The 25559-nt window shown below is 41.7% G+C and overlaps 1 protein-coding gene across 1 annotated transcript in view; it reads right to left on the reverse strand.

Moving 5' to 3' along the window:
• Nucleotides 1-1164: 1164 nt before the first annotated feature.
• Nucleotides 1165-25559, reverse strand: part of LOC117385935 (pyruvate carboxylase, mitochondrial-like) — a 683990-nt gene continuing 659595 nt past the window's right edge. Inside the window, exons 25-28 of the mRNA XM_033983216.2 lie at nucleotides 20672-20812; nucleotides 19765-19866; nucleotides 18478-18645; nucleotides 1165-1176 (exon numbers count right to left, since the gene is read on the reverse strand). Of these exons, the coding sequence (XP_033839107.1) occupies nucleotides 18496-18645; nucleotides 19765-19866; nucleotides 20672-20812 (393 nt within the window). The 3' untranslated portion in view covers nucleotides 1165-1176; nucleotides 18478-18495. The remainder of the gene's footprint in view (nucleotides 1177-18477; nucleotides 18646-19764; nucleotides 19867-20671; nucleotides 20813-25559) is intronic.

Genomic DNA, 25559 nt, shown 5'->3' on the forward strand with positions numbered 1-25559 from the left:
CCGATATGTGAGGCTGATTTTGTTTATTTTTCGCTAACAACGGCGCTAACACGACAACAGCGCTAACACGGACTTTGTTTACTCTGCATAATTAGCCATGTGCTCCGAGGATGAGGTCTTTTTCCAATCCTCACTGCTGTTTTTCTCGTCGCTCTGTGGAACAAAGTGACCAAAGTGAAAGTAAAAGAGCTTAAACCAACACAACTCATCATCAAGACCATTAAACACATGTGACTGTTTAAAACTACGGCAACAGAGCAAGAAGAATTGAACCGTTTTTTCTCGTTCATGGTGTTAAAATGTCTCTAAAACGTCACATATGGTGTTAATGTCCATAATGCATTTGCCATATTTGTGTCGGTGCTAAACATGTGTATGCTAACGACATCGCAGCCTGCCTTCTTCACTTGTGTACGTGCCGCCCAAATGCTGTTGATGCTGTTGTTGCTAATGGGTGCTAGCGCTAAATGAAATTAGCACGTCTTTCTTTCACGGCAGCAGCAGAGCCTCGGGGCGTCTAATGTAGAGCGATAAACCAGTGATTTGTTAAAAACGCCATTAGACACAAAATGACTTGATAAATGCGAGCTCTGAGTGGAGACATGGACTACTCTTTCCAAGGTGGTATCGATTTAGTGTTACCTTCAGAACGAGAGGAGCAGAGATGATGGAACAAAGCGCTCCCCGTGTAGCACACTGCAGCTTTATGCACCAGACAAAGAGGAGAAAACCTGCTGGAGACCTGGTTTAGACCTGGTTTAGACCTGGTTTAGACCCGGTTTAGACCTGGTTTAGACCTGGTTTAGACCTGGTTTAGACCCCACTTTAGACCTGCTGTAGACCCGGTTTAGATCTGGTTTAGAGCTGGTTTGGACCCAGTTTAGACCTGGTTTAGACATCACTTTAGAACTGGTTTAGACCTGGTTTAGACCCAGTGTAGACCCTGCTTTAGACTTGGTTTAGACCCCACTTCAGACCTGCTTTAGACCCGATTTAGACCCAGTTTGGACCTGCTTTAGACTTGGTTTAGTCCTGCTTTAGACCCAGTTTAGTCCTGGTTTAGACCCAGTTTAGACCCAGTTTAGACCCAGTTTAGTCCTGGTTTAGTCCTGCTTTAGTCCTGCTTTAGTCCTGGTTCATTCCCTCTGTAACATTAGACCTTTGCTCCTCTCTCTGCTGCAGTGTCACATGTCTCTCTCTGTCTCTGTGATGGACAGATAGAATCTCTAATTCTCTCCTCCCCTGCTGCCTCTACTCTCCTCCTCTCCTCTCTCCTCTCCTCCACTGTCCCTCTTCCTCTCCTCCTCTCATCCTCACCTGCTTCCACTCTTACTCTTGATTTAATTTCTCATCCCTCACTCTTCCTCTCCTATCTCCTCTCTCTTTCTCTCTTCTCTCCTCTTCTCCCGCTCTCCTCCTTTTCCTCTCCTCCTCTCTCCTCTCATCCTCACCTGCTTCCACTCGAGCTCTTGATTTCTCACCCCACACTCTTCCTTTTCTCCTCCTTTCTCTTCCTCTATCCCTCTCCTCCTCTTCCTCTCCCTTGTCCTCTCTCCTCCTTTTCCTCTCCTTTCTCCTTCTCTCTCCTCTCATCCTCACCTGCTTCCACTTGAGCTCTTGATTTCTCACCCCTCACTCTTCTTCTCCTCCTCCTCCTCTCTCTTCCTCTATCCCTCTCCTCCTCTTCCTCTCCTCCTTCTCTCTCCTCCTCTTCCCCTCCTCCTTCTCTCTCCTCCTCCTTCTCTCTCCTCCTCTTCCTCTCCTCCTTCTCTCTCCTCCTCTTCCCCTCCTCCTTCTCTCTCCTCCTCTTCCCCTCTTCCTCCTGAACGCCTGTGGTTAAAGAAAGGCGCAGACGAGAGTGTTTTTATTTTATTTTTCACATTTCTTTGCATTGTGCGTCTGTGGAGAAGCTTTTGTGGAGCGTGGGATGAAAAGACGCTGATGAAAAGGGGGGAGGGCGCGGGTGCTTTTGTGGGAACGGCGCCCAAACCGCCCGTGTGAGGCGTTGGACGGCGGTTTGGATATGACACAGGCTAACATCATCAAAGTGGAGTTTTGTAAAGCCTGAACTGGGGCTTTTATTTTGAAGTGAGGCCTGAGTGCTCCTTTCAAACCCACCTGTGTCTGTGAGCTGTGAACAAACGCTCCTGTTTCACGCCGAGTTAGAACGACAAATAAATCTTGTTTAGTTCTACTGTCAGATTGTGTTTTTAAACTTTTCAACTTTTCATATTACACTACTTTTATTTTCTGATCTGTTCTAATGTTGTTTTCTCGTCACAAACAGACCTGGACTTGTGTTTTGTTCCGTTTTGTTTCATTCACTCATGTTTCACACACAAACCCTGCGTATTTAGGCTGCGTTATTCTTCTCTCAAACAGAAAACGCTCTGTTCCACCTTGTGATGTCATCATGTGGCGATACAGGAAGTGCTCCGCTGTGTTTTTAAACTCCACACACCTTCATTTCTAGAATCATTTGGATCATTTCAGCCCGGGATTTGCCAATTTCTACTAAACTAAAGGTGAAAAAAAAAGGAGCTGTTAACTTGAAAACTACCACTTCATGACATCACAAGGTGGAACAGAGCGTTTTGAGCTTTGGAGATGTAACAGACGAATAATAAAGTGTTACTCAAACTTGTGTGAATGAAACAAAACACAACTCCAGGTCTGTTTTTGAGGAGGAAACACCATTATAACATGTCCTAAAGCTACAAGAGTCAATTCTGCATAATATAGGAGCTTTAAACGATTTAAAAAAGTGCAACAAAAAGCGCAAACCACAGATATGAGGAGAATCGGATGAGATTTTAGGCACTGCAGCAGCGAAGAGACCGCACACCACAAGCTAAAATTTGTCCTGTCTATAGTAAATCCGACTCTTAGACATTATAACAGGACTAACAGCTCACAAGAGTCAGTTTTGTGTAATATTTTTTTTAAAGTTATGCAAAATCTTACAATTTTTTGCGTTCTACCTTGTTATAATATTGTTCCCTCATCAAAAATATTCCCAAAGAGGTTTTAGATGACATCCATGCACGTTCGAGTAATCTAGCGATCTCTCCTGGGCCCTATCAAACCCTGTTCTGTACGAGGCTCCGCCCACAAGCCTACATCACCCACGCTCCCACACGACAATTCTCCATAAATATACAAAAACATGACACAAAACTGTACACAAACTTGACAAAACTGATGTGATGTGCCGTTGTTTCGTTAGCGGGATGAACGCAGATTGTGTCGTGTTAGCGCTCTGAAGGGGGAGTGACTTAGACTGGAGAGCAAAGGAAAAAACGAAAGCGAAACTATAAATCATGTCAATATGTTTGTTTTGGGTGAATATAGCATTTTCAAAACAATAAAAGGAAGCATGGTGATCTAAATATGTTGCGTGTTAGCAGTTAAAAAAAAAAAAAACCTCTTTAAAGATGCACTGTGTAACTTTTTGGGTGGTTTAGAAAAGTTGTTGTTGATTCGACATCTTCAGTGCGTATATAAAATGTAGAAATTAGTCAAATAAAGGGAAAACGTGAATAAGAGGGCGTGTCCAGAGCGTATAAGTCAGAGTGGAGTGGGACGGATGAGGTCCTATCAGAGGCGAGTTTGTTGTGTCGTTGCGTGGTCCTCGTAATGCCTTGTCCACGCTCCTGTTCGCAACTGGATAAGCCCCAAGACCCAAATGTCAGCCTGAAACAGATCTGGTTGTAACTTTGAACACCAGACCGGCCTGTGAGTCGTTGTAAAGCTCACCCCGGGCTCCATCGATCCAGTCGCTGTAGATGTGGACGTCCGATAACGACACTGTCCCCAGGTCCGCTCCAAACCGCACACTCAGGTCTGTGCCACTAGAGGGCAGACTGAAGACGTTTTTTTTGTGTCTTTTTTTTTTTTTTTAAGACAAAGTAAAGCATATTTTTACTAATCCATTGTATTACTTGTTATTATTTATTTATTTATTTATTTTATTTATTTTTAATTTTTTTTTTAACAATTCCACCTGTCATATTCAACAAACTCTATTTTAAAACGAAGGAACAAGAGCGGCGGAACAGCGAGCAAACACCTGTGTGATACTATTTTTCACATTTGGACGTTTTATTCTTCAGATGTGGTGAAATACCCTCAAAATTTGCTATAAACAAGAAATTAAAACCATGAATATTAAAGAAATAGTCGGATTATTTTCAAACTCCTTTATTAACAGTTACTTAAAAGTCTTACGTTACGCAAAAATGACTGGACTTGTGAGCGTTAAGCCATGTTCTAATGCTGTTACCTCCTCAAAAACAGACCTGAAGCTGTTTTAAGTTTCATTCCAAAGCTTAAAATGCTCTGTTCCACCTTGTGATGTCACGAAGTGGTACTTTTCAAATCAATTCCCGCTCCTTTTAGCTTTAGTTCAGTAGAAAATGGCGATTCCGGTGATGAAATGATCCAAATGATTCCGGAAATGAAGGTGTGTGGAGTTTAAAAACACGGTAACGCAGCACTTCCTGTATCACCACATGACATCACAAGGTGGGGCAGAGTGTTTTCTGCATTGAAGAACTCGTTAAACATGTGTGAATGAAACAAAACTCCACTCCAGGTCTGTTTGTGACGAGGAAACGACATTATAACACAGATCAGACAGTAGTGTAGTACGAGCCCTTTAACACTGACAGCTGTTACTTATTTTTACATCTATTAACAAAAAATTATCTTTCTAAATATTAAAAAAAAATCTTATAACTGGCCGTGATGTTTTATTATACGGCCTACTTTTGAAACACATTTTTGAGCTATATTTTTAAACGTATACTCGTGTTTTATCGCTATAGAGCCGTGCGTAGTTACATATTTTACTTGTTTCTTACAAAAGCGACTGATCTGCGAGGTCAAAGAAAACCAGCCAATCCCGCGCGTCCCCTTGGCCCGATGTCTCCGTCGTCACGGTAACGGCACATTATTCCAAGGTGGGAATAAAGGTGCAAACAAAAAAAAAGACATGTCATCATTACTTCAGTGCCATTCAGACCTGAACAAACTCGTACTTTTATGATCCGTTTCCTTTTGAAAATCCTTTGGTTCAGCTTCGTAGAGTCCTTAGAGAACACGTTTACAAAATGTTAAATCAGCGTCGCTTCAGTAAATACCTGGAATACACGCATGGTTTCGTGTTTTTTCCAAAGTCGTCTTCTCTGAGCTCTCAAAAAAAATACTCTGTTTGAATTTTACCTGGATTGTTGCGTCACAGGTAAAGCTACAGATTTCTCAGTTGCAGTTTTTAAGTCCATAAGCCTTAAAACAGGAGTCCCCAACCTTTTTTGCAGCATGGATCTGGATAATGTAGGTTTTATTTTCACTGACCTGCAGATAAATATGGCAAAAATAAGTAGGAGCCCTGCGCTTGCTTCTTTGCGATAAAGTGGTACCATTTAAGAGTGACGGGAGACAACAAGACGTAGGACTCCTGGTGTCGTCTGTTAAATTTATCTTTCTTTTTCTTGGAGGTCGTAGTCTCCTCTTCTGGCTTCTCTTTTGGCCTTTTCCTCTTTGCAAAAACGCTCGCCAAAGACTTTTGTTTTGGCTCATTTTCACTCGCTCGTGGCTCTACTTTTGTGCGTCGTGTCTGATGCGTTTTACGTGATTCGTCGTTGTGGAGACAAGAGCAGATCCAGCACAGATAGAATAAACTCGCCGTTATATCAAATGGATTTCTGTGGCTATTTCCTGCCAGGATTGTCATTATATATCTACAGACGAGCTTATTATCGTGTCATGAGGGACGGGCGAAAGTTACATCGGAAAAGCCGCGGTCGCTGATAAATTATTTACTGTTTTTGTGCGGCGCGGGAGCAAATGTGGTCCCGGCTCTGTGTTTTGGGGACCTCTGCCTTAAGCCATCTCTGGACTCTTTTTTTGTTTAGATGCACAGCTCTGTTAGCATAGAATTCATGTTGTTTAGTAGCTTCATGTGTCATTTTCCACATTGTTCATGCCCTGACATGTTGCTGACAGCAGAGGGAGCTCCAACACTTATATACTTTATTGTAACTAACAGCAGCTAAAGTTTTTGGATTGAATAATTGCACCAGTTTCTCAAGATACTGTGAGGAAAGACTGTATATGTGTAAATGGACATAGCTAACCTGCTAGCCACCGCATTCTAAACAGAAAGTGATCATGTGCGTGCTTTGTTCGTATTAACCCGCTCTACATGATCCTAGTGTTTTTTATTTCACTATTGTGTCTGTAAATTAAGATATGAACATTAAAAACAGACAAATCAGGCGCCGAGGTCGATCCCGCTCGCCCTAGCAACAGGTTTGATTGACAGCGTTGCTAAGCAGGCTCTTTGGTAGCTATAATACTCGCGTTCGGACAGTTTAAACAGTAAATTTTACTACACAACTCTGATCGGGCGTCCATTTTGAGATTGTGGATCGCAACCTTTCCCTCTCAGCCTCGTTCTCCTCCTCGTCCTCCTCGTCCTCCTCCACTCCGGCTCTTGTTAACCCCTCGTTGTGTTCAGACCGAGACCGCCCCAGTACATCACGAGTTTACGTTTCGCCTTTTGTCACCCACGTCTTGTCCTCGCGGCGCGGTCCGATTCCCTTCTACAAAGCGGTACATGTGCTCGGACATGCGCCGGCTGTCACTCTTTCTCAAATGGAGAGACAGAAAGAGAGATAGGAGGATGGAGGGAGTCGCGGAGGAGAGGAATGGGAAGCCAACCATGTCGTGGCAAGTTACTGGCCAACGTGAGATGCATTCGTTTGAAATTGGATTTGTCACAGTGTCCAGAGTGGTTCTATTGATTTGCCCGTTTAACTGATGAGTGAAGTGTTAAGTCAGTGCTGTGGTTAAGCGAGCTCTGGTGTTTAAAGTGCACAAGGCAGGTTAGACAACTCACTTCACTAAAACGCACTAATATTTATAAGATTGGATGAAAAATGTTGCTTTTTTTGGTAGTTTTTTGAAGTTTAGAACCACAGTAGCTCAGTCGGTCGAGCGTTTTTCCACTTATCTGAACGTTGGCGGCTGAAATCGCGCTCTTGACGTAAACATCACTGGTTGAGCGGTCAGATCCACTCACTCACGGGTTGGCGGTGCGATTCCAGCTCCCACAGATGAATGCGGTTCATCGTGTTCTTGAGCAAGACTCTTAACCCACCTCACCAGTGTGTTTTGAGTGACTTGAACATGGAAAAACGCGATATAAAAATGTGACTATTTACCATTTTACTTCCTGATTGGACACAAGCATCAAATATGACACACATAAAGGTAATTCCATAACCGTTATTTAACAACCGTAATATTAACAAGAACCAAAACATGTCTAAATCGCACAATATTTATGATTAAACTCGCAACGCAAACGCAATCTCCTTGTGTGTAACTTGTCCCTGCAGTTTGAATGGACTTTTATGTTCAAGTTCAAGTGTTTTTGGGGTTTTTTTTCCCGTATTTTTACTACTTTCTACATTTTATATACACACAGAAGTCATGAAATATATGAAGCAACATATATGGAATCACGCAACAAAGAAAAATGTTAAATAATTTTATTACATATTAAATATATAGATTTTTCATCCTTTGCTTTGTCGAAAAATACACTGCCTGGCCAAAAGAAAAGGGTCACACACACACTCTAATATTTGGTTGGACCGCCTTTAGCTTTGAGTATGGCACACATTCTCGGTGGAATTGTTTCGATTTTGCTTCTCCAATGTCCCAAGATTTATTTCCATCCAGTGTTGCATTAATTTTTCACCACGATCTTGTATTTATGATGGTCGAGTCTGACCGCAGTGCAATGGATATGTCCCCACTGTCCATCCAGTTTTTAATAATGCGTTGGACAAATCTTAACCCGATTTGACTACCGTAAATTTCGGACTATAAGCCGTGACTTTTTCCTGGATAACGGCCACCGGGGGGTGCTCTCTAGCTGTAAACGTAAAAGTGAGACAGACGTGCACACGCCAACATCATGGAAAACACACGAAGAAATGGATGTGATGCAGTTTTTAAGATAAAGAAGGAAATAGAGCCACTGCACGTAAGTTTGACCATTAAAGAAGGAAATAGAGCCACTGCACGTGAGCTCGACATCGATGAATCCAACTTGATCAACGTAAAAAGACGACAAAAGGAAATAAAAGCAGAGGCCCGTGTTGGTACAGCTTTATTTTCTAAACCTGCAGGTGTGTTCATCCTGTGTTGATGTCGTGTCGGTGCCAATTTTCAGGCACAGTTTTAAAAAAAGCGTGTCTGTGTACCGTCTTTCTGTGTAAATATCTCACGTTACAATATGAAAACCTGCGGCTTATATTCAGGTGCGCTCTATAGTCCCAAATTTACGGTAGTTTCTGCAATCAAATAGATGTTTTCTCTGCTTGATGCCAATGATTTGACCCTTCTCAAACAGACTAACATCTTTTCCACGATCACGAGATGTGTCTTTCCACATATATGTTTAAGTTGGGGTTAAATAACTTGTTGCAGCTGAGAGATAATCGCCCAATCGCAGCAATTCCAATAGGAGGCTCGTACTTATTTGCTTAGTTAAATCCAGGTGGCGACTTTTTTTTGGCCAGGCAGTGTATTTTCAGAGTTATTTCGCTTTCTTTCTTTACTACATAATTCCATATATCCTACTTCATATATTTGATGTCTTCTGTGTGTAAATAAAATGAAGAAAGTTGTAAAAATAAAGAAAAAAAAAAAACGCTGAATGACCGTCTGCGTCCAAACTTTTGACTGGTAGCGAATATTTACCTATTGTCTTTTCAAACTCGCCACTCCTTTCTGTATTTTTGTACTTTTATTCAACTTTTTTCCCCACAAACTGCCACTCATCTGATATAAAACTATGATAAATATCTACACAAACCCGACCCCATCAAACGTAAAGGTAATACATAGAAAGAGCTGAAGCCCTGTCATATACACTTTAATATCTGGAAGCTGAAACGCGTCGTTCTGTGTCGTTATGTGTCGTTTTGTGTCGTTCTCTTGTCAGACACGCGCTCAAACGGGGCCACACTGTTTGCCCCACAACAGCCTATAGGCGACGTGTGGATGTGCCCCCGGGGACGCTCCTAAACGACACCCACAGCAACAGAAAAACGAAAATACAAACTCAGCTTTTGTGTAAACCAGTTCATCTACAAAGCCCTGGTGATGTTTGGAGTAGTGTTGTCATGATACTAAAATGTCCAACTTGATTTTGATTTAAAAAAAAAAAAACACTCTTTCTTTAGACAATATACTGTGATTTTCCACATTAAATGGTAGTAATTTGTTTTCTAGTCCCATGTGTGTTTATATCTGTGTACTCCCTCAGTGTGCAGTAGTGGTACATGGTGTATTAGTCTATGTGTCTTATACTTGTGAAAGATACAGCTCAACATCTTTATATCTTTAAACGTTCATGTCCGTCCTGTTTCGATACAAGTTTTAGTATCGATTAGTATCTGATTTTCGATACTTTTGACAAGCCTAATTTCAAGCAAGTCAGGGCAGGGTGGAGGCATGAACAGGTGTAGTTTAGTTGTAGATGGGTGATATGAAAGTTGCTTTGAAGATATGCAACATTTCAAAATTGTGTTTTTTCATTATAATATCTCTATAATATCTCGTTGTTCATGTGGAGCCCAGGGAGGGGGTAGGATGTCACCATGAGCTCGGGATTTTTTATTTTTTATGTTTTTCATTTTTTTATTTAGTTTTGTTTTAATGAATTAATGTATTTATTTATTTTTTTAATTTAAATTATTATTTTTTTTATTTTATTTTATGTATGTATGTATTTTCTTTTCTTTCATTTGTCTTTTATTTTTTGTATCTATTTTTTATTTTTTGCAGGAATAGGGTGGAATCTTGCTTTTATCTTTATTTTGTTATTATACAAATAATTTAAAAAATCAATCGCAAAATAATAACTATCTCAAAATGTTGCCAAAACGTTGATTGAAAAAAAAAAAAAAAAAAAGAACAGAGTTGTGCTGTAAAGGCAGAGCGTTATTCCTGTGGGTTTCTGGGTAATTTTATTCTCATTTTACAATAGTTAATTAAACCTCAACACAAAACCTCACTTTATTTTCTCTGTAGCTGTATTATCCAGTGTTCCACGTCATTTATTTGCCCATTGTAGTGGAAAACTAGGTAAATTTGCAGCTTTGTGGTCAAAAACAGTCCAAATATGTGTGTGTGCTGCCTCTAGTAGTTGGTGACATCACACAGAGCTACCCCGATTACAAACACCTGGCTGCAGGGGCGGAGTTTGAAGAGTTTAAGAGACACCTGTTAGACCAATCAGTGTTGCTTATACCTTTAGACTCCGCCCTTCTTCTTCTTTAGTTTATCTGAAACGTGCACGTGGGCGGAGCTTAGGTGTTTCGTCCCACGTGGAATAAAGTTGTCGTATCTTCCTGAAGCCGTTCTCAAGTGACCCTGACCTAATTGGAACATCCACCCGTGCCTTTGTTTTCTTTTCTTTCACAGATTATTTGCGGGTAATTATATTGTCGAACGTACGCTCCGAGTTCTTTTGTCTACACCTGTTGCTATAGAAACGCCTAAATACCTTAGTTATGCCGGTGAAATTAGCCCACAACACTGCCCCAGAGTCCATTTTTTAATAAAGAGGCTGGTCATTTATGTTTAATTGTCTGAAAACCACAGGAGGCAATCTGGAAATCTGTCGGAATAAACGTAGTTACTCCTTAAATTGGACGTTTCGTGTGTAGCTCCGTGTGTTTTATCTGGAATCCAACAGGAAAAATCAAAATGGCTGCAGTGATTTCAGTTGTGACAGACGCATGTTGTTTGGTTTTCGTTCAGACCTGGCAGTAGAGCAGTGACGGGGCTTTTAGAAGTTGCCAAGTCTGCTTCTTTTTAGCGACTTTGGGCTTCTTTTGTAGACATGTTGTTGGCAAATTTTGACAGTTTCGGGTTGTTTTTTGTGTGTTCTTGCTCCTGAGAATCTCGTTTACATCATAAAAGCGGTGATTTTTGGCCAGTGTGTTAATAGAACAAGTGATGACAACAACAGTAGATAGTAAATGGTCACATATTGTCTTTATTTATAGCGCTTTTACATCAAGAAACCGCTCACTTGTTCACAGACACAAAGAGCGGGATTCAAACCTTCAACCTTCGGCTCATTGGACAAAAACTTTAGCGACTGTCTCCCCAGTGAACGCGCTGTACCTGGTTTTTACTGTCCTAATTTTGTGAAAAACAGAACTACTTCAACTGTTTGCAGTGATCCAAGTTGTTCCTCACTTTTTTAAACACTTTTTGTATCCTAATTATCCACTGGAAGGAGTTATTTCCAACTTTCCGAGATCAAAGCGGAGTTTTGACGTCATGGATGCTAATGCTAACAACAACTAGCATGTGTTAGCGTTACTTCCTTTAGTGATATGAAGGTTTAAACTGTCAGTCTTTGCGTTTTGAATATCATTTTGTGTGTTGGTGACAAAAGTAGATCGATTCGTTGCAGAATTCGACGCTACTTCCTGTATTTTTGTACTTTTCTTCTTAATTTATTTTTTCCACAAACTGCCGCTCGACAGATGTAAAAGTATAATAAGTATTTATACAGATACTATCCCATCAAACGTAAAAGTAACACATAGAAAAAAAACAGAGCGGATTTTTGCATGCTAACGCTAGTAACGACAGCTAGCATGCATTAGCTTTACTTTCTGTAGTTGTTTCTGTTCTTCTCAGTCAGTCCCCCCCCCAATATAATAGTACAATTTGTTTATAAAATTGTTATAAGTACTACATAACAACAAAACAAAACTAAAAAAAGAAATATAGATCAACTCGCTACAAAAAATTACATTAATGACTTTGTTTAATCTGTAACAGAAAATATGTAAAGTGCATAAATTTTCCTGAAATTCATAAAAAAAGTAATCCTTATTTAAACTATACACATTTTTTTAACCAACTGAATGAACCATTTGATACTGAAAAAATAAAATATAATAAAAAAATAAAATATGAAATGAATAAATTAAAATTCAATAGATATCAAAATAATGAATTTAAATTAAATAAATATCAAAATAATAAATTTAAATTAAATATCAATTTAAAACATTAAAATTAAATATCAAATTAAACATTAAAATGAAATAAAATAAAAAATAATAAATTCATTGATCAGCAACATTAACAAGACAAAATTGAATAAAACTATTTGTCCTGTTTTTTTCTTTTTGTTTTTTTTTCTTTATCAAAATGAGGACGTCAGGATTAATGCTACAATGAGCTCGTTTTGCAGTGCACAGCTTTTCGAAGATGAAAATGTATTTGTCTTTATGTTTTCCTCATTTTTGTCCACGCCGATCTTTAACACTAGTAACGACAGCTAGCAAGCGTTAGCGTTACTTCCTGGTTTGGGGAGGCTGAACTTCTGTAACCGGGGCAAAGTGAATTTTACTTTAACTAAATGATAACAAAAACTGAACTGACTTGTTGCTTTTATCTTTTTCAGGAGCTGGAGTTGATTGTTGTTTTTTTTAGCTGCTTGTTGCGCTGTAAAAACCTGGCAACCCCGACTTTTAGTGACAAACGCCTTTATTGAAGCAGTCAAGGTCGACGCGGCAGACTCCTCTCTCCACGGCTCTATGTAAATTTGATTATGTTGTGATTAATGAGGCCTGTCGCTCAAGTCAGCTGACATCTGGGTCATCAGGCTGATTTCCACTTCCTGTGAATCCACTTAAGCCGCCGGTAGTGTACGAGATGGGGTTTTAATCGATTCATGTCAACTTATGTCATACTGGGCTGTCAGCGCCGGCGTGAATCCGCTGGACGGGTTTTCACGGATCTATCGGACAATCGGACAGACACGCCTCATTATGTGACCTCCAAAAAGCTCAAAACCTAAACAGTTTAACCTACGACATCCTGTTTCAGACATTTACAAGTTCTGTTGGTCGTCTGCTTTCAAAAATCGGTTTAGTCGATATCCTGGTTGGACATATCGACCCAGAAAGTCTCATAATGTTTGAATTTTGTCTTATTTTATTTAAAGGAAATAAATGCTGTTTTCAGTATCCTTTCTTGTCTCTATTTCTAACATAATGTAATAAACAAATTTAAAAAAAAGGACAGCTGGAGTTATTAGTCACTTCACCCCTGTTAGTTCTAATGTTTTTTTCCTTGGTCTTCTCTCTTCTTTGAGCCTTGGTCAGGGGTCTGCTTTGATCTTATATTTCAGGTTAGAAACTTACTGGTAGGGGAGTTAACATTAACCCCCCTCTGCCCTGGCGTCCTGGCTCCCCCTCGCCGTAGCATATTTTGAGATGCAGACCACAGACACACACTGGCTCATTGCAGATGGGGATTTGAACCCAGGTCCCCCATGTGAAAGTCAGAGAACTTATCAGTTGAGCCAACCAGTGAACTATAGATACAGATAATATGTATAGAGTATATTTATACAGACAATATATAGAGATTAGATTTAAAGACACATACTCTCTGGTTTCAAACACTTTTCTGGTCTGATGTTGTTCCTGGATTTGAACCCCAGTCCCCCATGTGAAAGTCAGAGGAGTTACCAGTTGAGCCAACGCCCTCGCTCTATACCTATATATACCTATATATACCTATACCTATATATATATTATAAAAAATAATAAATAAATGAAATGATTATCTTGCTCTCCACACCCAGGTCCTCTCAGAGCCCGGGGGTTCTTCAGTATCATTGTTGTTCTTGTACTGCACTTCTTCTGGACTGAGAGTCTGATGTTTTTCCTCCAGTTTGGGGGTCACTGCCCGAGTGCTCCGACGACCACGGGCACCACTGATACTTCACCTTCCAGCTCTTCTCCAGCTCTTCTTTGAGCCCCTGGTATTTCTCTAGTTTCTCGTGTGTGTGTATATGTGTGTGTGTGTGTAGGGGTGTGTGTGTGTGTGTGTGTTTCACCTCACACAGCTTCAGTGAGGCTGTGATTTTCAGCTAAGAGTAAATGCTTCAAGTAAAAATACTTCTCACAGAGCTGTGTACTTTACTTCTCTTTGGTAAAACGCACATTAGATTTATGTTTTTCTTCTTTCGCTGAAGCAGATATTTGTACTTCAGTTGTAAACTTCATGTAGAAGGTAAAAATTGGATCAACCTCATTGTGAACTTGTAGTAAACACTCGTCTTTGGAGCAGTACTTACTATTGTGTATAAATAGTTACATCTTTATAAAACGCTGTCAAACCTTCAAGACACTCAAAACACTTTATATCAAGAAACACACATTTACACACACATTCACACACCAGTTTGCGTTCTTAACTTTCAGGATGGGACTGGGGTCTTTAAAACTCTATGGGACATTCACTGTTTTTTAAAGAAATAACCAAATTCTGATTCTGATTCTGAAATTTATGATTTACAGATTTTTAACCGTATCTTTATTTTGGATTAACTCAACAAATGTACAATAAAAATCTTAAAGCGTAAAGTCTCCATATTACACAAGTGAGGTCGAAGTCGTATTACAATGTTACCTCCACCTTGTGATGTCATGAAGTGGTAGTTAAACAGCTCCTTTTGCCTTTAGTTCAGTAGAGATGTGGCAATTCCAAGACTAAAATAATCCAAAATCTGATGTTGAACAAAATCCAGGTCAAAATAACATGTGAATCTGACATTTAAACAGTAAACTCTGCCATAGAACTGTACAGAGATGATAAAATACTGTGATGTAATGGAGGCGGGGACGAGAGGTTATTGCGTTTCCATTCTACGTGATTTCACAGGGGACAGACTCTGGAACACTCCGGGTTTGTAATTAACTGCGGCGGAGCTGCTTAATATTGATGCATAGTTCAAAACGGGGACCATCTCTCTCTGAGGACACAGGACGCAGGTACAGACGATACTCACGCAACTGTCTCTGTATAAATGTATTTAAATGTACGGGACAAGTTTATGATGTAACCAAGTTCAACACTGGGCTGAAGGAAGGATCACTGAACTGAGACAGTCAGGGAGGCGGAGCTAGGGTTAATTTACAGGTTTAGTCAAGTTCAGTTAAACCGCGTGTCCATTGGGGACGATTCCGTAGGGACGATTCCAGTTTCCGTAGGGACGATTCCGTAGGGACGATTCCGTAGGGACGATTCCAGTTTCCGTAGGGACGATTCCGTAGGGACGATTCCAGTTTCCATAGGGACACTTCCATAGGGACGATTCCAGTTTCCGTAGGGACGATTCCGTAGGGACGATTCCGTAGGGACGATTCCGTAGGGACGATTCCAGTTTCCATAGGGACGATTCCGTAGGGACGATTCCGTAGGGACACTTCCATAGGGACGATTCCAGTTTCCGTAGGGACGATTCCGTAGGGACGATTCCAGTTTCCATAGGGACGTTTCCGTAGGGACATTCCCATAGACGACCAGCGGCACGTCAGAAGCGGCGCTCATGGCAATTCTCAGAAAAACGATCATCATTAAAACGGCAAAACGCAAAAATAAACAGGAAATAATCGCGTCTCGGTCACGTGATAAACCACTGTGTTTTCAGTGATTTCAGTGTTGAGCTGAAGTGCTTCACAAAACAAAATGAGACGTTTCCTGTTTAAGTGACGCACACCGTATGTTCATTTTGAAGTATGTTTTTCTGTTTTTTGGCTAAACAAATAACAATATATTCCCCTCTTTTCCCCTCAAATTGGCCAAAAATAGGATCCCAAAACTGGGACAAATCAGAGGTTTTGTATAAATCTGCTGGGACAGGGGACACAGGGCACGAAACTGGGACTGTCCCGGATGAATGGGGACATCTGGTCACCCTAGTTTACGCTAGCTTTAGCCACAAATTTAGAATTACTAAACGTCTGGGATCAGCTTTACGCTCAAAAGTTTAACGACGTCAGTGTCCAACATAAGTACGTTACCTCTGGACCTGGAGCCTGGAGCACGGAAACGCAACTGGGCTGGAGGGAGCCGCTCCACAGACCCGCTCCGACGCCCCAAGAAACCTGAGCCAACAGAAAAAAGGCCGTAGCTACATTTCTGTTAAATATGTCAGGACCTGTTGTAATCCGTTTCTTTTCTGCACTTGCTTCACTGCAGCAATCAACGTTTCACTTTGCCGGATTGTACGAGAAATTGAATTTGTAGAATAAGTCACAACTGTTCAAGTCTGGTTTTAATCGAATCCGTGCCAGCTTTTGGGCTCACTAAAGCTCGAGTTTGCAGAGCTTCACATTTGGGATTCAGGGTTTTGTGGAGACGTTTCTCGGAGCAGTGAGTTTGACAAAGTAACAGTCAAGGGCGCTGCCACCATTGTATTAATATTCAATTCAACAGCAGGCGTCCTTTTGAACAGAATACACCAGGGGGAGCTGCCGAGATCAGAGGTTGTCCAATTTCCCATTTACGTCGGACAGAATGTTGTACCCGAGATTCAGAATGTTCAGAATTCAAATAAACTGCTTTTTGTGTTTGATATCACGGCAATTTTCAACCATTTCGCCAACGATTTAAACTTTAAATCCACTTCAGAGCGGTAAATTTGAGCTTGTGCGCTTCCACAAGTCCCCAGAGCCCGTCATTAGTCCGGCTAATTTCACGTCATTCATAAATTAACGAGTGTGGCATCACGAGGACTCTGTGAAATCGCATTTACACCTCGAAGAGACCGTATGGTGATCTATGGCTCTTTCTACAGCAAATTAAAGCCACGCCTCTTTAAATACACTCAGATCTAGTGGGAAAGGCTCGGTTTAGTCCAGCTTTGTTAAGTCAGACTAGTAAATCTTAATAAAATAGTGAGTAAAGTCCATTTTTTGGGGGTAAATACTAGATTAGCCTGGACAAACACTTACTTTCATAATGAATAAATGCTTTTTTAAGAAGGAGTCAGGCTTAGTAACGACTTAATACGCTAACTTCCAACTCCTAATCCTTTAATGACGTAGTTACTAAGACATTTCACGCTTTATTAAGTTTGTAAAGAGCTGTTACAATCCTAAAATTTGGTTTAAACTTTGATTTCAATACTAAGAAATAGCCTTGATACTCAAAACCGATTCTAATACCACAATAATAATAAAAAACATTCTTTATTTAGACCTTAGAATGTCATTTTCATCATTATATCGTAGTATTTTCTTTTCTGTCCACTGTCCAGGGCCCAGAATTGGAACTTTATATCAGACGGGGGCCCATTTAAACCTTCTGGCCTCGGGCTCCCAAATTTCTGTTGATGCGGCAGAGTTTTGAGATTGATTTATATCTGATTTTCAAGCCTAAAACCAAACCAAAAGTGTGGATTTGTCAGATTAATATAAAGAAAAGACACATAATCACATCGTGTTGTAATATTTCACAAAAATCAATGCAAAAAAAGTGTTTAATCATGGTTTTATTCCTTATTGCTGCTTACAAATTATTCATTTAACCCACCAGTTGACAATGTAGCTGGGATGTGTGCGTTAGCGTTAGCATTAGCCTTAGCATTAGCCTTAGCATTAGCATGTCATTCATTTTGGGCAGTGTCATTCACCATAGAAATACATTTGTTGTGCTTCTGTTACAGACGACACCCAAAAACACCAGGGACAAAGCACCTCCTCTGTCGCTTCTGACTCTTCACTTTCCCCCAAAAGAAAATAGCGAGTCTACATTTTAGCAGTGGTTTGACATTCCCAGAATGCATTGCAACAAATGTTAGAGATTTGCTTAGAAAAGGCGACCGCACTACAAATCTAAAACTCTACGCAAAACGGACAGAGCAGTTTTTTATTTTTTTAATCACTTGTGCTTCCGTAGGTTTACACGTTTTCAGATCACAAAGGCAGAGCGTACACAGCGACCACACGTAAACGGCGCCATTTTGTAAAGTAGAACTGCAGTAACATCGGAGAATACAGTAGTCTAATCCTAGTACACAGAACATTAAAAGTACTGGAATGTAATCACAATGAGATGTTCCACTAGCTCACAGACAGCAGCTCGACGTACAACGTTTGGCCCCAACTTTTGATTTCACTCTAAAGTTAAAAGCGTGTCCCAAAACAGTTGTGAAATGAGCGTAATGCAAAGGATTTTTTCTTCTTTTATGATTTATTTGGTTTATTTTTCACGATAACATCTATTAAACACTGAAACTGAACTATTTTTGTGACGTTTCTACCTTGTTTTTGACGTGTTTGTGCTTGGAAATCACGGAAACGCATCTACTTTCCATTCAAAACTTGTGAAATATTTCCACTTTTATCCATTTTTTATGAATTTAAATCAGCAGGACTTTTAGTTTTTTTTAATATTTGCATTACGTACATCGTCCCAGCTTTTCCAGAATGGCAGAAGAAGCCACAATACCCTGTAAGTAAGTACTGCTATGGATACACGTGAGAGTAAGACTACATTGCTAGTTTTCTCCTGTCCCAGTCCGATTGTCTAAAACCCCCCACCCCTATTCCCGTCTCCCCTTCCTCCTCTTCCTCCTGGTGCATTGTGGGTCTACTCCTCGATCTCCAGGATGAGGTCGTCGCCCTCCAGAGACGAGTCCGCGGACACGTGCACGGCCTTGACGGTCCCGGACATGGGCGAGTTCACCACGGTCTCCATTTTCATTGCGGAGAGCACGCAGAGAGGCTGCCCCTTCTCCACCTGAGGGTCACAGTCACAACGGTCAACTGTCAGCCACAAATCACAAACGAGGAGCAGCTCTGGTGACGTAAAACTACGGATTATAAAAGTTTAAAACACACAGCGTCAAGACAGTCAAAAGTTTGGACACGCCGTTTCATTTAATCCGCTTTATTTTCAGGATTATTAACTGCGTAGATTCTCACAGCTATGACTGGACATAAACGGAGTGAAGGAAACAAACAGAATCAACTCAAAATGACTCCAAACTTATTTTACGTTGTAGATTTTGAAATATTCGCCCTTTGTTTTGATCGCTGCTTTGCACTTTTGGCATTTCTTGACCTTGACGTGGCACAGCTGTGAATGTCAGGAGATTTTATCGAGGAGAGAAGGTCGAGGGTTTGCAGCTGTCGACAAAATAAAGCATGGATACTCTGAAGATCTGAATATAAAGTGGAAAAAAGTGGTTGAGATATCGCCCTTTTTTTCCCTTTACGACATGTGTATCTTAAATATATAAAATACTGAACAAACAAGGGTGTGTCCAAACGTTTGCCTGTGTAAAACCATAGATTTAAGGCGTTAAATGAGATCATGTGATGTGGGTTTACTCTTGTAGGCCTCACTGCTCATGTTCAGTTTAGAGGCGCATTGACAATTTGTGACTTTTTCTGACAGATGTTGCGATTCTAATTTGCATTTTGCTTGTGTAAGTCATTGTGCACATTTGAAACACGTGTTTAAATGATAATATCTGAGACTGAAACGTGAATTGCTAAACTAATACAAACGTAACGTGCATTTCAGATCGTGTTTTTTTACGTAAAGATGCGACAAAGACAAAGAAGATATTTTATGGTAATTTCTCATTTAACACGCGGCGGCAGGTTAGTTATGTCCATTTATGTACAGTCTAAGAGCATTTGTAAATACATAATCAGTTCTACAGTACGTTTTGGTCATTGTTTATATGTGTTTTTGTTGGACATTTTAGTTCTAGTAAAGTCTTTAAGCTATAAACGCATTGAGCTACAGACAAAACTAACTGATAAAAATATGCTCTTTCAAATATGTGTTTTGGAGATCAGAATCCAACTGCTGAAAAAGACATTGGTGGATTATTTTACTGAGACTGACCTTTGCTCCAACTTCCACTTTGACCTCCAGGACTTTTCCGGGCATCGGCGCTCCCACTTGACCCTTAATAGATTTCTGAGCCTTGGGATGGAATTTCATTTCCTGAGACAAGAGAGAAAAAGACATTTCAGAGACTGTATCTGTCCAGAGGCTTGGCACCAGGCTCTCAGCGGTCACACAGAGCGTGTGTGAGGCAGTGAAGGCACAAATATACAGCTCCTCATGGGCCGGGAGGATGGGACAGGGGTCAAAGGGCCTGTCCAGGACTTTTAGTTTGAGTAGATCAGAACGACACCTTTTACATCAGTGGATCTCACAAGGACCATTACCAAACAACTAAGATGTATATAACACCAGCCCTGTTTTTCAAGGTTACACAGGGAAATAGTGACAATAAAACACATGTGTCTGAGGACGACTGCTTTACACCGTGGAGTCAACTGTAAAAGATATCTGCAAGAGTGAGAGACAAAGGCAGTTTGTTGGATGAGAAGAGGATAGAAGGAAACCATCGGAAACCACCAGGGACCATCAGGGGCCATCAGAAACCACCAGGGACCATCAGAGACCACCAGGGACCATCAGGGACCACCAGGGACCATCAGAGACCATCAGAGACCATCAGGGACCACCAGGGACCATCAGAGACCATCAGAGACCATCAGGGACCATCAGGGACCATCAGAGACCATCAGAGACCATCAGAGACCATCAGGGACCATCAGAAACCATCAGGGACCATCAGAAACCATCAGGGGCCACATTTGCAGATTTGTTTTTTTCACGTAGGAGCTCAGTCCACGTGCGCGCCCTCCATGAACACACACTCCCAGACACACATGCTCGTGCACAAATAGACGCTGCATTGACACATTTGCAGTACAAATATATTTAAAAGTCTCTGTACCTTCATGGCGACAGTGTCTTTGACGAGTACAGAGCGCAGTTGTCCATTGAGTTCGAAGAAGACCTCCCTCTGTCCGGCCTTGTTCAGATCCCCCAGAGCCAGAGCCTTAATGTGCAGAGTCTTCCCCCTCTCCAGCTCCACCTGTGCATATGTTCAGAAAATAAACTGCAGTAAATGTATAAATATATACATAAATGTACACATTTCATAACTCGTGGTACTAAAAGAACAGACTGATGAGGTTTGGACATAGTAAAATGTAAAAACACTGAGATGAGACAAGGTGCACAGTATTTTTTTATTCCATTTTTGACAAAACAAAATGTGAATTCATGAGATATTGTTGGCTCTTTTTTAGTTTATCTAAGTGCATTCACAGTTGCCATGGCAACTCAAATATCCCCAAAACTAAAAGGTATTGAAGGTCCTATATTCCACAAAATTGAGTCTTGTGAGTGTTAACCGTGTTATAATGTTGCCTCATTAAAAACAGGCCTGTGGTGTTTTGTTCCATTCACATGTTTGAGTAGCTCTTTATTATTACTCTGTAACATCTACAAAGCTCAGAATGTTGGACCAGTTGTAGGAGCAGCAGAGATTAGTCATTTTAAAGAATTGATTCACAGACATAGTTGTTATATGGAAAACCACATTTTACTGGACGTTAAAACATTGAATTGTACTTGATTCTGACAGTGACTCACTTTGACAACAGCACAGATCAACATTACACAAAGTTAATTAAACCTTGATGTACATGTGATCAATAAACAGCACACAGCATGTCCTGCAGCAGCTGTTCAATCAATAAAGTTTATTTTGAATTCCTGTTGGCTGTTTGCGATAGCATTAGCATGCTCCAGTGGCCTCCGCACAAGTAAACAAGCAAAGAACGTGAAACTTAGCATTTCTGACGTGGAGTGGAGCAGGCGGCGGCGTGGACAGGCTGACAGACAGGAGCACACGAGGAGGGTTTAAAGAGACTCGAGTTTAACTGTAAACCAGAGGAGACGCTCCACAGACGCGCCTCCACACGGTACAATGTGTTTATTTATGTATCTCACGCTCCGATCGCTCATCACAGGAGTCACAAACTACATTTTTCCATTTGTTTACACTCGTCTCTCCTGAATTTATTTTCTGTGTCTGCCAGTTATCAAATGGCAAAGTTTAGTTTTAAAGGTGAACTACGGGACTTTTCTTTAAATCGCTTTGTTTCATGTCGCCATTTTGTCGATGAATCCCCTTTTTCACCTCCACCAGTACACGCCCACTTTGACGTGCTTCATTCTCCGGCTTAATTTGTTTTTAATTGGTGATATGTGGCAGATTTAGCAGCGTCACATCTTCATTTTGGTACAAATTAAAGAAATAAATGTGCTGCTCGGTAGTGAGATGTGAGGTCCATAGGGGGCGCCGACAGGATGCAGCGGTTTGTTGTGACAACGTTTTGTTCTTGGATTTTGTAAAATAAATTTCCCCCCAAAAATGCGACTTATGTATGATTTTTTTTCTTCATTATTGCGCATTTTTCCACTGGTGCGACTTATACTCCAGAGCGACGTATAGTCCGGAAAATACGGTACTTTTTATCACATTTCAAGCCACTAACCCCCTGTACACGCTCACTCTAGCACCGTCTCTCGCTGTCAAACGCCGCCATCGCTTAGCAACAGACTCCAGCGTAACACAAACTCATACACAACTGTTGCGTACCACTTGGACTTTGATAAGTTGTAAACAATGAGACAATGAAAAGTCCTCACACTCGTCTAAACGAGCGTGAGCTGTTTAAGTGCACCCGGCCCGCGGCGTTTAAATCTGCCGTCAACTTAAATCAGCTCCTCCTCCTTCTGTGCGGAGAGAGTGTTGACTTGAGGGCGCGATAAAGATAAATGAACAACAAAGAAGCCAACAGTCCCGTGTATTCATAAGGCTGATTTAAAGTAACAGTTTAAATATGTTCCAAAGGGAGACGCCGTGCAGTGTTTGGAGCTAGCGGGCAATATTTACAACGAGACGCTAGCGCTAATCACATTTAGCAAACGCATATATACTGTTTTTGTCAAAGTATTTCTGTCCATGTGGTGCTGTCATGATACTAACATTTAAAATAATAAAAACGCTCTTTCTTTAGACAGTAGAATGTGATTTTCTGTACACACTCCACACTCTCCTCACTCTATGCACTCTCTGTACACACTCTCCCCACACACTCTCTCGACTCTCTCACTGTCCCCACACTCTCTTCACTCTCTCTCCACACTCTCTCCACTCTCACCCCACATTCTCACTCTCTCCCCATACTCTCTCTTCTTTCTCCCCACACTCTTTTCACTCTCTCTCTCCACACAATCTCTCTTCACTCTCCCCACACTCTCCACTCTCCCCACTCTCTCTTCACCCTCACTCTCCCCACAATCTCTCTTCACTCTCCCCACAATATTTTTTCTCTCCCCACACTCTCTCACTCTCCCCACTCTCTCTCCACTCTACCCACACTTTCTCTCCACTCTCTCACTTTCCCCACACTCTCTTCACTCCCCCACAATCTCTCTTCACTGTCTCTCCCCAGACTCTCTCTCCACCCTTCACTCTCCTGACACTCTCTCTTGACTCTCCCTCCCCACACTCTCTCTCCACTCTTCACTCCCCCACACTCTCTTCACTCTTCACTCTCCCGACACTCTCTCTTCACTCCCCCACACTCTCGCTTCACTCTTCACTCCCCCACATTCACTCCACTCTCTCTCTCCCCACACTCTCTCTTCACTCTTCACTCTCCCCTCACTCTTCACTCTCCCCACACTCTCTTCACTCTCCCGACATTCTCTCTTCACTCTTCACTCCCCCACACTCTCTCTTCACTCTTCACTCTCCCCACACTCTCTCTTGACTCTCCCTCCCCACACTCTCTCTTCACTCCCTCTCTCTCTCCTCCTCTAATCATCTCTTTACAGTGTGTACCGTGTCGTCTGACGTCTCTCACTGTGGATTTGTGACCAGCTCCAGCTCGAGTGCTGAACAATGAGGCGTGATTACAGTGAGAGCCTCGACATCGCCACGACAACATCGCCACGACAACATCAACACCGTCATCACTGGGGCGAGGACGTGTCAGAGGGATTTTGAGCTCCGCGGTGTTTGTGCAGAGACTTCAGTCGTCCACCAAACCACTGGACGCCATCGACTTCTGTTTCAACTTGTACTGAGTCAGAGCAAATACTGCAGTGATCTACAGTAAACAAGTAAACCTCAGTGTACTTTTACTCCTACTTGTGTAATATTATATTTGACAGTGTAACAGTACTCTGATTTGAGTAAAAGTTGTGGTTTGTGACTAAGTCTGAAATTGTTACCGCTCATTTTTTTGTCAATCCAAATTTGTGAAATACTTTTACTTTTTCCTCGTCAAGTACATTTTTAAACAGCTACTTTAATACTTTTACTTAAGTAGATTTTTTCATGTGATACTTTTACTTTAGTGTATTTTTTGCCCTGGTATCTGTATTTTTACTTCTAACCACAGCCGCATCAAAGTGAAAATAAAATCTGTTTTTGTACCTATTAATTAGCTTGTGGGCCGGTGGTGCTACAGGCGGCTCTTTCTCTCAATCTCTCCCTCTTCCTTGCTCACTCTGTCGATCTCACTCCTCAATCCCTTGCGCTCTCCCTCGCTCTCTCACACTTCTCAATCTCTTTCTGTCCCCCTCTCTCCCTCTCTGTCTCTCCTCACACTCTCCCCTCACTCTTTCCCCCACTTTGTCTCCCTTTCCTCCCCCTCTCCCTGTCTCTCCTCACTCTCTTGCTCTTTACTCTCACACTCTCCCCCCTTCTCTCTGTCTCTCTCTCTCACCCTCCCTCTTTCTCACTCTCTCTGTCTCTCTCCCCTCACTCCCCCCTCTCTCTCTGTCTCTCATTCATCAAACTCTTACTTTCTCCCCTCACACTCTCTCCTCACTCTCTCCCTGTTTCGCTCTCCCCCCTCTCTCTCTCACTCCTTAATTTCTCGCTCTCTTTGCTCTCTCTCTCCCCTTCTCTCTTTCTCTTTACTCGCTCTCCCCCGATCTTTTCCCTTTGTTCTCCCCCCGTCTCTCTTTCCTCCCTCCCTCTGTCTCTCTCATTCTCTTGCTCTCTCCCCTCGCTCTCTCACACTTCTCAATCTCTTGCTTCCCCCGTCTCTCTCTCCTCATTCTCTCCCCCCACCCTCTCTTGCCCTCCCTCTTTCTCACTCTGTCTCTCTCCCCTCACTCAACCCTCTCTCTCTGTCTCTCATTCATAAAACTCTTACTTTCTCTCCTCACTCACACTTCTCAATCTCTTGCTTTCCCCATCTCTCTCTCTCTCTCTCCTCACTCTCTCCCCCCAATCTCTCTTACCTTCCCTCTTTCTCACTCTCTCTGTCTCTCTCCCCTCACTCAACCCTGTCTCTCATTCATAAAACTCTTACTTTCCTCACTCTCTCGCTCTCTCCCCTCCTCTGTCTCTCTCTGTCTCTCACTCCTCAATCTCCCTCTCCCCTTCCTCTCTCTCCCCTTCCTCTCTCTCTCTTTCATCACTCTCTTGCCATCTCTCTCTTTCATCACTCTCTTGCCACCTCCCCTCTTTCTTTCTCTCTCTCTCCACAGTTGTTTTGTTGAGCTCCGTCTGAGTAAAAGATCAGCGTGTGACCCGTGGCGAGCCTGTGGTCCGCCTGTGGTCCAAACGTTTAACTTCGCACGTCCTCTCTCCATGTTCGGACACTTCGCCGCTGAGTAAATGTCATCAGCTGTGTCCACATCCAGCGCCTGAGTCATAAACCGAGCAGCACAGATGACCCTAAAGAAGAGGACGACTGTGGGACAAAATTAGCGAAGGGACTTTCGGCTCAAACAACGACATCGAGAGC

The sequence above is a fragment of the Periophthalmus magnuspinnatus genome, chromosome 18 (assembly GCF_009829125.3).
Source record: "Periophthalmus magnuspinnatus isolate fPerMag1 chromosome 18, fPerMag1.2.pri, whole genome shotgun sequence".
Taxonomy (NCBI): domain Eukaryota; kingdom Metazoa; phylum Chordata; class Actinopteri; order Gobiiformes; family Gobiidae; genus Periophthalmus; species Periophthalmus magnuspinnatus.